Source organism: Glycine max, chromosome 1, assembly GCF_000004515.6.
Source record: "Glycine max cultivar Williams 82 chromosome 1, Glycine_max_v4.0, whole genome shotgun sequence".
Lineage (NCBI taxonomy): Eukaryota > Viridiplantae > Streptophyta > Magnoliopsida > Fabales > Fabaceae > Glycine > Glycine max.
The window spans coordinates 3,100,199-3,112,581 of record NC_016088.4 but is presented as its reverse complement, the minus strand read 5'-3'; the positions used below and the strand labels follow the sequence as shown (position 1 = coordinate 3,112,581).

Below are 12,383 nucleotides of genomic sequence, written 5' to 3'. Positions count from 1 at the left end.
GAAGGTCTTAACTCAGTTATGTGGCTAACAATTTTTATATGTATTTCCAATTCCAATAAACGTGACCTATATTTATCTAACACGAAAATCTGTAGCCATTATCTGTTACAGCCCTTAATAACATGCAGAGAGTCTGAGAATTATTGAATTAATATCAAGCAACACTTCAACAAATAAACATTTACGTGAGCCAAAAAAAAAAAACCCTTTGTGGTCAAGAAGACTAATTAATAGAACTGGTGGACTGGAACAGAAAGGTGTCAGATAAAACTATCAATTTAAGCACTTCCTAAAGTCTCAAAATGTCAGCTCTCAGCCTACTTAATTCGTTTTCATTACCAAGAGCATATTTTCTTCATTAGGAAAAGGATTTAGTGGCAACCTTAATGTTACAAAAAATAACGTTCTTGTTAATTATGTCACATAAGCTGAACTTTCTTCATTCAAACGGTGTCCTTTCCAATATGGAATTCTTTGGGACCTTTCTTCCACGTAAACCTTGACCTTCTTCTTCATTGACCTGAAAGTTTCACACATGAAGTGACACACTCATTACAATGAAGTGCTATATTAGAAAGAGTAGGCTTAAAGTTGTATTTGAAGTACACCTACACAACTCTAGAAAAGTTAGCACATGTGAAGGACGGTGTCAGAAAATTGACTAGCTACAGACATTACATTACAAGAATAGCAAGATTGTAATTTTGTGTTAATTAGTATTAGCGTGTCTTATTTACTTCAGTGTTATTTCTTCTTGTCTAGTAGCCTCTAGCATGTAGTAAATTTTTAATGGGTATTCTACATATTTTGAGAACACCATGTTAACCAACATCATATACTGATCATAATTTATTGAGAATCTACAATAATTTCTAATAAACGGTTTAATGTCTCAATGCCACACTGATTGCCGACGACCGTGAGGATAAGTCTTTGCTATTGAATGAATGGAGCCTACTTGTATTATTCCTGTGATATGAAGAAAGGGACATGCAATACTAAAGATAGATGCACAGTGCCAAACCAAAGAATCTCCTACTAATAACTAACTTTATCAACGAAAGTAATTTGTTTCAGTTATGAGAGAACCATTTGTTTTAAATTAAATGAGGAAACTGCTTAGTTTTTCAAACAACTATGCTTTTACCACAGCATTAGGGTCCACTTGGGAGTCAAGATCCACATGTTGATCTGTCTGGCTGCTACAGCTCTCTTCATCTTCTTTGCACTGAGTTGGGGGGAAATTGGCCCACTGAAAATGACAAAATATTTTCAAGATAAAGCTTAAGAAAAGCACCCTCCTTTACATTATCCATGACACCACACTTACATTGAGCACGAGTTATCACATAAGGAGACCTGACACCACACTCTAACCCAAAACCTTAAGGTTCAGGTTTATGGGTCTTCTCCTCACTTGTATGGTGCTCAACCTTTCCACTTTTATCCGATGTGGGACTTCACCTCACACTTGTAACCCAACAAGTGTGTCAATCAAGACTGCCTAATTTGTAAATGAGTTGAATTAATAAGCAGCTTAAAAAATTAGACCTTACGTTTTTTGCTGCTGTACTAAAAGCTTCCCTGTGGGCCATGTCAGGGTTCTCAGCCTTTAGCCTTTTAATCTCTTCTCTGCATTAAATAAACACTCGTATTAGAATTCAAAGTTTGAATTTCAGTTCTATACAACTTTGTGTATTGAATCATTACTTGATGAAGCAGTTATAAGCTGATGGTGTTCTCTGTCTCTTCTCTGGGGCTGCATACAATCCATGCATACAAAAAAAAAACAATTTATGAGGAAGTATGAGTACAGAAAACATGCTTCAAACTCAATAACTCATGGCATTATTAAAGTAACTTTTGGCTTACGTACGTTTATTGACAACATTACTCATTGGAATGGCATCCTCTTCCTCACAATCAGAATAGGTCATCATGGATGCATTATGTCTCTTCAAAGTCTTGTTAGCATCTTGTTCTGAACTACTTTCTTTTGGCTGGAGAGTGGAGACAGTCTCAAATGCATTTTAAGTTAAAAATCCAACAAATGACACTAACAATTAAAGATAAATATGTGAGTCGCTGGACTCACATGAACAACACAAAGGAAACAAACATAGAATTGTAAAGGTAACCTATCACCTCAAGATGGCTAAGAGATGCTAAAAGGTGGAAAGGGACAAAAGAAGCTTTCATCATGTTAACAGAAAGGACGCTTGTGCAGTGTCCGCATTTTACTGTCACCACCATTGACAAACTGCTGCTTGGGACACTTACCTGCATCTCACAGTTGAATTGAAAACATAAAAATGAAATATAGAAAGTGGCATTACAAACCACATGAACTCAACAAGTGCAGTTAGAAAACATAACCACATGAACTCGAGAAGTGCAGTTAAAGTGACCAAAGAGTTCATTACCATTAAAATGGTGGCACAGAATCCACATTCTACATAACATATCTGTTCTGGAAGATCAAAAAGATGGTTCAGTGTTGACATATCTGTCTGAATTTGTAACTTGTAAGTGAGAGAGTGTGTATGTGATAGAGGAAGAGAAAGAAGAGATAGAGAGATAAAATTGTAGTTCTTTTGACACAAGGAAGCATTTATAGTTGAAGATGGACACTCATAATCAATCATCATCCTACTTTAATGATTTGTGGAATAGGGTGCTTAAGGTGGTTTTCATTGCCGGAAAGCATTCCAACATTGACATTAAGTCTTGAATAGGGTGTCAAATTACAGCCACACCCTTCACAAGAGTGTTTATCATAAATAATTTTATGTTAAAGTATGTTATTTAAATGATCAATTTTTATTTCAAGTCCTAATAAATTTTTCGGTTTCATATAATTTCTAATACATCAAAACAAGTTTTTTTTATCAATTAATTGGTGATACTTATGACATTCTATATAAATAGATTTTTTTAATATAATCAATAAAAAATAATATCGCGTCATCACTTAATTCACTATGAGACTCAGAACAAAAAGTTTTGATATATTTTAATACAACAAAATTTTGTATTAAAAATTTAAAATAAAAATCAATAATTTATTAGAACTTAATTTTACTTATTTGCACGAACATTATTTATCACGGGCAAACTTCTACATAGGGTTGTAGTGGCCCAAAGTTCTATGGCACTTTGCAGAATGACTAAAGTAACTTGCTTGTTTCATGTGTTGTGTTTTCTCTTTTATTGACACTCCTGCCTCTCCAAACCCTCTCTCTGTCCAAGATGAAAATGAAAGTGCAGAAAAAATTTCCATTGTAGAAGGGAGGGGAAGTTTCCACAAAGACACATGGAGAAGGTAATGAGGCATCTTAGGATTTGTCTTTCCTGAGATGAAAAAGTATCATTCCCTCTTTCTGTGCTCTCTTGGCATGTCTCGCTTCCCATCTACTTTGTTTCACTATGAGCTTAAGATTCTGTATTAACCACGTATTGATTTCATTCAAACTTTTTCTGCCGTTTCTTTAACTCTTCCATGTGACTGCACATGAGTTGGACTTTAGTTTCCCATAGTAACTTTTACTTACTAGTGTTAGTGTTTCAGCAAAATGAAACACTAGTAACTACAAATATACTATGATCCTAAAAATATCAATGCCCTTTGGAAGTGCACAAAAACTAATTATCAGGATTCAGGAGATACACAAAGAAGTTTTGGTAAATATATAGGAGATTGACAAAGAATTGGTTCAACATGTCTCAAAGTGGATTAGATTTTGTTTCATGAACATCAATGAATTATTGTGATGGAGTTTTAAATTTTAATATGAAAATTGCCCTTACAACGTTATTGCAGACAACTAACTTTGGTTTTGGTATTCAATTTCCTATAGGCCTAGTCTTACTATGTGGAGTGACAATGACTATTTCTTTCCACAAATAACCAATTGTTTGAAAATCTTTTACATGTTGTAATCAATAGCCATGTCCTACAAACAAAATGAACGGAAGCTGTGTGGTAGGTAGGAATCAAGTACTGAAGAATGAAGATACACTTCTATAATATCTGGCATTATTTTTAAGTCATTTTTATAACCTATGAAGATGTTTGCGTCTCCTTGCAATTATAGTCTCATTTTTTTAATCGCCCTCTATAGTCTATATTTTGGCTCTCTTTGCTTTGAAGATTTTGTCGGGGAATTGAAGGGAGTAAATGCCCTATAGATTTATATTTTTATTCATCTCACTTTGTATTCCAACAGATTTTGTCTCAATCCTGCAAGGTGGTCCTGTTTGTTCCATGTTCATTCATTTCGTGCACTCAATCCTACTTTAAAGTTCATTTGTAACTCAACAGAAGAGTTTGGAAATCAGAACCCCAAACCTTTCATCGGAATTAGTTTGGCAAACCTTTTTTATGGAAATGGAAAGAATCCACGTAATAAAATTATTTTACATAAAATGAAAAGTTTGGGGTTCTGATTTCCAAAAAAAACAGCAATATTATTTTGCATCCAAGAGTGGCTTTTATTTGTGGCTCATTTCACAAGAAAAAGTAATAGCATAAGCAAGTGATTCCCAATATCTTTTTTTTCTCATTTTTTATTTATATTTAAAAAACTAAATAAAAGCTATAGCAGGAACAAGAACCTTCTTTGTCCTTGACATCTATCTGAAGATGACAACTTTTGCTCGCACTTTGATTGAGAAAAATTATCATTTTCTAAATGTGTTGTAAAAAAAAAAAAAAGTCCAGTAAAAGCTGTCATTGCTCATATGAAAAGCCTTTAGAGCCCTTGACACACAGAAACTTTTGCTTTCTAAATGAACCTGAGAGAACTATTTATGCACAAAGCCATGCACCATTTCCATGGCATAAATTACTACAAAGAAAGATAGTATATAAGTTGAGCTTTTCACCACACATATGATCAGAACCCTAAAAGGGTATCTCATAATTGTGGGATGTAGTAGTTTAACATCAAGAAAGGGACTAAGTATTTGAAGTCTTGAAATTTGAACTAAAACGGGTGAGTCAAAATGTCAAATACCATATCATTAAGCCTTTGAGCGATGCACTGATAGGTGTCACTGTTGTCAATTGAAGTTGGATCAAAAGTTTCCATCTACTCCTTAGTCCTTAATTTGATTGACAAATAGATCATTTAATTTAGTTTGATGGTAGTGCAACGGAACTTAATGTGTCTTTATTTTTTTTCTCTAATTTATGTTTACTTTGCTTTAAAGTTCGGGTGTACTTTACATGGGTTAGATAATACATAGGAATTACTGTAAGTGTAAACTAATACTAACCTATTCATGGCAACAGATTCTCACAATTATTCCCTTCCCCACAAAATTAGGATACATTCATATTCACCTTGTGGTCTGGATAGCAAATATTTTCAACAAGTTTGTTCCACAAATGACAAAACAAATATGCCAAGTACTTACTCTGAAGAGAGAGAGAAAAAAAAAAGGCAGAAACATTACAGGCAGCCACATATATATTTTTAGATGATTATAGTTCTATATTTTCTAATTAATTTTAATTTTTTAATAAAACTTTTACTTTTTTTAAAAATTAAATATTTTTATAAAAATTTAAAAGAAATAATTTAAATAATGTGATAAGTAAAAAAAAAATCTGATGATAAAAGAGAAATTTTATTAAAACAATTAGAAGTCGGAAATTTAGTAGGAATTTGACCAACTTTAAACAAAATTATAAAATGTGAAAATATGATTCGAGGTGGGAAAAATTGGGATTAATCGGGTGAAATTAGATGTTTTCAATTGTTAATTTTTTCTAAAAGGTTTAAAAGAATTTAATTTACTCATATTCTTAATACAATTCGTAGAAAATGAAAATGGTTTAAATAAAAAATTCATGAAGAGATTAAATTTGTTTAATTTCAAAAATGAAGAGTCTTATTCATTAAAAAAAATTGAGAATCAAAACCACCCATTTGAATTAAAAACTAAAAGTATCATTGAACCCAAAATTAAATAAATAAAAATAAATAGTAAATATAAGAACATGGATGAATATATATATCACACTTACAAATTCTTGTATTATTATAATTTTTAATATATATTATAATGTATTTTTATTATTTATATATATATATATATATATATATATATATGTGTGTGTGTTTGTGTATGTGTAATTGCGTATGTATACTTGCAAGTATATTTATAGGTATATGTGAATATTTGTTAAGATAATTTAATATTATAGATTATAGCTTATTTTTTTTAGTTTTAAATTTTTTAATATGTAAGATGTTAAAAAATAATTATATATTTTTAATAAATAAGATTTTTTTTTCAAAAATAAAAAGAATATATGTAAGATACTTTTTATTTAAGGAGTTTGATTTTTCAAATATTGATATTTGAGTATTATTTATTTATTTATTATTTTATAAAATGTTATATTTTTCTTTTATATTTTCTACCATGAAAATAATTACATTCTTTCTTATTTTTAACATATTTTTTGTATGGAGATAGTTATATTTTCTTTATTTAGATAAAATATTTAAGTATCATATATTTATCTATTTAATTATAATAGTCTTATCTTTTTTATAATTCATTATTATTATTATTATTATTATTATTATTATTATTATTATTATTATTATTTTAAAGGCTATAATTGTATTTGCAATCAAATTAAATTGTTAGTAATCCCTTTATATTTATTTAATCATAATTATAATTAATTTGAAAATTAAGAATTATTTATTAATCTGAGGCAAGTTTACTGAAAAATATAATTATTTCTTATCAGTACATATATTTCTTATCACTGTTTCACATGTATAAGCGATTTTTACAACTGCAAATATTAAACACTAGTACATTAAGGTGGAGGTTGAGTGAGATGTTGACATGATAAAAAGGACTAGATTGAGATTTGCCCTACCAAGTTGAATTATATACCCTATTCCCAAATAAGGTAAAGTAAGAAGTTGTTTTTCATTGACATTTATTTTTAATTTTGAATAAAATATGTTTTAGTCCCTTTAAAATATTTTTAATTTTGAATGAAATATGTTTTAGTTCCTCTAAAATATCTAAATTATAGAATTGGTCTTTTTCAAAAAAAAAATTGTCACATTTGAATCCCTCTAAAGTGGCATATTATTATTCATCTAGTATATTTACTCCGTAAATAAGTCCAATATGTTGATCCAATATATTATATTAACATGAACTACGAACAATTTTTTTTTTCAAATGTAGAAATCCCTCATTTAAAATATATGCTTAATGATATCTGTCACGTAAAAAATTCAACATAAGTAATTTGAAAATTTCAAAGGAACTGAAATGGGACAAAAAAATTGAAAGGACGAATTACAGATTTCAAGCATTTTAGAGATACCAAAAACATATTTTTCCATTTAATTTTTGGATGATATTATTATACCAATAACAAAACTTTAGACTTTTGTCCATTAGCTGTTTTTTCATACTAAAATGCAACCTTTTCATTCTGTTTTTAATTTTGATCCCTTATTATCAAATTAAACATTTAGTCCTGTTTTTAAAATAGAGGACTTTAGTTCCTCTACTAAATTTAATTGGTTGGTCATTAACTTTCTATGTTGGACTATTAAGTGGGTGAATTGGGCACTGTAGTTTTTTATTATTTTTTAATTTAAATATTAATGAATATATAATTAAATTTTACAAATATTTAATAAATAAAAAAACAAGATTAAATTGTCCATTTCCATCGCCTTCATTCTTCCAAGTTACATCATCATTAGTGTTCCCATCCGATTGATTTACATAATGTGCCAATATAATTAATAATTTGATAGGATATACTAAAATGGTTGAGGGCGAGCCCTGGTGCAGCGGTAAAGTTATGCCTTGGTGACTTGTTGGTCATGGGTTCGAATCCGAATGGGGTACGAAGTTTTTTTATACTAAAATGGCTCCCAGCCTTTAAAATCCCAACCTCTCCCGAAACAGTAAAATCCATGACAAGGAGCCAACTCCACATATACATTTGATTGAAGGCACAACTTTACAACTCCGAAAACAATACACACAGCAAACAAACCCACCCCAATCCCACTATGCATTGAATTCCAACAATTATACCCCAATCTCTTATCTATTAACCCCTACAACATGCTTAAGCATCGAAAATAATTCCTGCCCAATACAATTATTCTGCACAAACTGATCTGTTATCATGCGCCCCAATTGAAGTTTTGGGAGAGCTTCATCTGACTGTAACAAATTGAAACAACTTTGTATTTTCAGCCCAAATTATTGGGACTCAAGTTGAACGGAATTAAACTCAATTTAACAATCAATCTCAAAACCAAACCCAAAATCAACAAAGAAGAAAATAATCAATCTAATTGCACGGTAACAGCATGAACAGTCAAACTATCGAACCCGCAAATGTAGAGGATTCAGCCTGTTACAACGATTTTCCAGTCGACCACAACAATGGTGGCAAACTCTTGCCCTGTGGATTCCGACAAGTGAATCCTCTACATGTGGAGGTCGGGATGGATTTGGACGGGAAAGAGTAGGGGAAGAAGGTTTAGGCATTAGGGTTCTGTTCACAATACCCACATGGCTTTGGTAATTTTTTTTTCAAGTCTACGCAAAACAAAAACTACAAATCACCCAATTAAGTTTAAAGGAACCAAAATTTTCTATTTTAGAGGAACTAAATATCTCAATTTTATAATAAGAAGTCCAAATTTACAAATTGAGTAGATTAAAAGGACCAAAATTACATTTTAGTTTTTTATAATCTATGATAATACAGAACTAAATTCAAGCATAGAAGGCCTGTTTGTAAAACACTTGAAACGTTTTTTTTTCATACGAACCACAAATCAATTTTTGACCCATAAAAATAGTACTAGAGCTTCATATCGTTTCGTGCCTTGCAAATAGACCCAAACACCCAAAATCCACCAGTCAAGCATATTGTTTTGCGCCCCAAACAGACTTTCAGCATATTTGGTTTTTTTATACATTTAGGATGTGATGTTCAGAAACTAAGCACCAAAGATACGCTAAAGTGACCTTCCAGGAACATAAACAAAATTAAGTCTGGCTCACGCATAATCAAGTTTCGTATCCTCTGATGACAATCAGTGCATAAACAAAATATAACAAAATAAAATCGATAAAGCTAAAAACTAAGCCAGGTTCACGCATAATAGTGTTATAAATAATAAATCAAACTTGTAGTGCCCAGCACGACTCAATTTGTTTCCACTCATATTGCATATTTAATGAACTAAATGGTATATTGTTACAGTAGTAAAACCAATTGCCAAATGTTATAGCAATGGCAGAACAAGAGTTAGAAATTAATGGTAATATATACTCATTAATTTATTTTAAAGAAAAAATTAGATGTCCAGTAAACTACTGTAGTTTTTTATTAGGTATTCATTTGAAAAAGTGATTAAAAAAAATGCTATTTGCTTATCTAATCAATCAAACAAAACACAATCAAAAAGAGTTTCGAGGAAAACTCAGTCCTAATTGTCACTAAAAGCAACCAGTAATCCTCCACTCTCAACCAAGTTTGCAAAATCACCCTCAAAAAGCACCAACTACAAAGCACAACCACTGGAACACAAAGATTGAAAGGTAATCTGGGGGTCTAGTAAGCTAGTTCTTTAGATTATCAAAATTTAATTGGAAAAGCAATAAAGCATATATCCAATCAAACTAACATGATCAGCAGTGTTTCAAGGGGGCAAACGTTACTCTTTTCCAATTTTCAACAAGAACCAACCAAATATTCAACATTGTCAATTAACCCGAACTTGAAGAATAAAAAAAAATAGCACACCATCACAATCGCAATGGTGAGGATCAGAAAATCTCAACAAAAACACACAACCATGAGCAAAAGCATCACAGCTCACAAACCCTCAACTTATCAATTGGCCAAAAATTTATCAAACATCTTTTGGGCAATCGATCAGCACAATCCAAAAACCTACAGGTTCCATTGCCTAATCCACACTCTTGAACAAGGGTTTTTAATAAATGGTCCGAAACGTGATTAGGGCCCGCAACATCGAAGTTTTTTAACTGTCCATCACCGCAACACAACTGCAATTGGGTTCACATCGGCCGCATTTGTCTATGATTTGCCACATAATATCAACAGTCACAACAAACAGCGACCAATATTTAAAACCTTGCTCTTGAACAAACCTACATAACCAATTCGATCATACACTAATTTTAATTGCCTAACGAGCATCATAAACAACCAAACAGAATAGCACAAAACCAAACAATACGCAAGCAAACACACACTATAGCTTTTGTCAACAAAGAAAAATCCAACATACAGTTTGATTGTAAAGCGAAGAACACAAACACGACACAAATCCAATGAAGGAAGCAAGCATTGGCGGTTTATAAACCGAACTAACAATATATTTAAAGCGGATGATAAGTAATCCAACGCAAAACAGTATTGAATAAAGGTTTAATCAAAGCCCAAACAGTCATAACACTAATTGAACAAAAACATAAACCAAAACTTTTAAATACTAAAATAAAATTAAAACCGCAAATTAAGCATCGGCCTTCTGGTAGACGTAGGTCAAGCCGCACTTGCCGCAGTAGTGGCGGTCGAAGTGGTTGGCCATGAAGGTGCCGGCGCCGCACTCGGCGTTGGGGCACTCCTTGCGGAGCCTCTGGACTTTTCCAGAATCGTCGACCTTGTAGAACTGAAGAATGCCGAGCTTGACCTTCTTGTGCTTGTGCTTGATCTTCTTGGGCTTGGTGTAGGTCTTCTTCTTGCGCTTCTTGGCGCCGCCACGGAGGCGGAGGACGAGGTGAAGCGTGGACTCCTTCTGGATGTTGTAGTCGGCGAGGGTGCGGCCGTCCTCCAGCTGCTTCCCGGCGAAGATGAGGCGCTGCTGGTCCGGAGGGATGCCTTCCTTGTCCTGGATCTTGGCCTTCACGTTGTCGATGGTGTCCGAAGACTCCACCTCCAACGTGATCGTTTTACCCGTTAGGGTTTTCACGAAGATCTGCATCGTGACGCCGGGAGAGTGGCTAGGGTTTCTTCCGATGCAGAGTTTGGGGGTGAGAAGAGATGAATCGTGCTTAGGAGGGTTTATATACTCGTGTTGTGGGGTGAGGGGATTTGGTTAGGGTTTCCTTGTTGCTGGTGCTGCTAGCCCGAAGTTTTCTGGACCCGGCCCAAACTTTGTATTAGCCTATTATTAAAACAAAAAAAATAGTGTTAAATTATGGGTTTGTACTGTGTTTTTGAATGGTCTCGTTTATGAAAAAAAAATCAATAAATTTTTTGAAAAAATTGAATCAAAACTAATTTAATGTTCAGTAATAAAAACAAGGTTTCATTATTCGTTAAGTTTATGTTTTTAAAATTTTTATCTTTTAATTCTTATTCTTAAAAATGATCCATTTTAGTTTATATACATATCATTTTTAATATATTTTTGTTTTTACGTATATTATTTTTAATCTCTTTTAGTTCTTACCGTTTAAACTTATAGAGATAAAAAATATTAAAAATAGTATGTATAAAAACTAAAATGAATAATTTTTAAGATTAAAAGGTAAAATAGGTACAAGTATAGGAATTGAATGCATAGTTAAACCTAAAAAATGTAATTTAATTTTTCAACAATAAAAAAAGATTTGAATTATATTAGCAACTCTTATTTAGATATTGATACATTTTATTTTTTACACAAAGTTTACATTGAGTGCAATGTAGATATCAAAATATTTAAATATTGGTATATATATATATATATATATATATATATATATATATATATATATATATATATATATATAATATGATCAAAAGTAATACTAACAAAATACAATAATAGTATAATAATATTTTTTCTATTTAAATTAAAAAACCCAAATGATAATTTTTTCTTAAAAATGTCACATCAATGTATCAAGCTTTCTTCATCATTCTTTATAGAAGGTATTACTTTAAGAACAAATCCTTCTTTTCTATAGTCAATTCTTGATTATGGACTAAGCAATCAAGCTCGTTAATTTTTCAAATACAGTGACAAGAACTATAATAGTAAGTTCCTTATATTTAGCAATTGTAGTGACCTTTAGTTGCCTAGTCTTGTTCAAACACTTAAGCACTTTAACCTTATTTGTCAAATCTTTTTTCCCATACCTATAAGTGAATCTCTTTTGAACCTCCAAAATGGTTTCCTCATTTTTTATTCTAAACATCACATACTCCTACACTAATGTATGCTTTTCCGCTCTCCTTAGTTACTTTACACTAAGACACCCTATAGAAAGCATCAAAACTCAATGCATGTGTTATTATACAGTCAAGGCAATGCGATGCCGTTTTCTTTTCACTCTTGGCTCACTCACTT

General features: G+C 31.7%; 2 protein-coding genes across 3 annotated transcripts; both read right to left on the bottom strand.

The window, feature by feature from the left end:
• Positions 1–132: 132 nt before the first annotated feature.
• LOC100806755 (protein YABBY 1) lies at positions 133–2,654 on the bottom strand. 2 transcript variants are annotated; one of them, XM_006572969.4, is made up of 7 exons: positions 2,424–2,654; positions 2,146–2,280; positions 1,877–2,000; positions 1,711–1,759; positions 1,557–1,632; positions 1,148–1,252; positions 133–520 (listed from the first exon to the last, which is right to left on the bottom strand). In XM_006572969.4, the coding sequence occupies exons 1-7, from the start codon at positions 2,646–2,648 to the stop codon at positions 440–442; spliced, it is 795 nt and encodes a 264-aa protein (XP_006573032.2). In that variant the 5' UTR covers positions 2,649–2,654; the 3' UTR covers positions 133–439. The 2 variants fall into 2 exon arrangements, with proteins under 2 accessions (XP_006573032.2, XP_014625794.1); XM_014770308.3 differs by having other exon boundaries at positions 1,552–1,632; positions 2,424–2,610.
• A 7,739-nt stretch (positions 2,655–10,393) lies between these two features.
• On the bottom strand, positions 10,394–11,201 carry LOC100784307 (ubiquitin-40S ribosomal protein S27a). The gene has a single exon (XM_003517641.4). It carries the CDS (start codon positions 11,028–11,030, stop codon positions 10,563–10,565), a length of 468 nt encoding a protein of 155 aa, XP_003517689.1. The 5' UTR covers positions 11,031–11,201; the 3' UTR covers positions 10,394–10,562.
• Between the last annotated feature and the right edge of the window lie 1,182 nt (positions 11,202–12,383).

Excerpts from the sequence above, each read along its gene's own strand:
- LOC100806755 (XM_006572969.4), bottom strand. The coding sequence starts at position 2,648 with ATGATGATTGATTATGAGTGTCCATCTTCAACTATAAATGCTTCCTTG. Across the intron at positions 2,281-2,423 it reads TCTGTGCCACCATTTTAATG|GTAAGTGTCCCAAGCAGCAG; the intron begins GTAATGAACTCT and ends TGTGAGATGCAG. Across the intron at positions 2,001-2,145 it reads CATCTCTTAGCCATCTTGAG|CCAAAAGAAAGTAGTTCAGA; the intron begins GTGATAGGTTAC and ends TCCACTCTCCAG.
- LOC100784307 (XM_003517641.4), bottom strand. The coding sequence starts at position 11,030 with ATGCAGATCTTCGTGAAAACCCTAACGGGTAAAACGATCACGTTGGAG.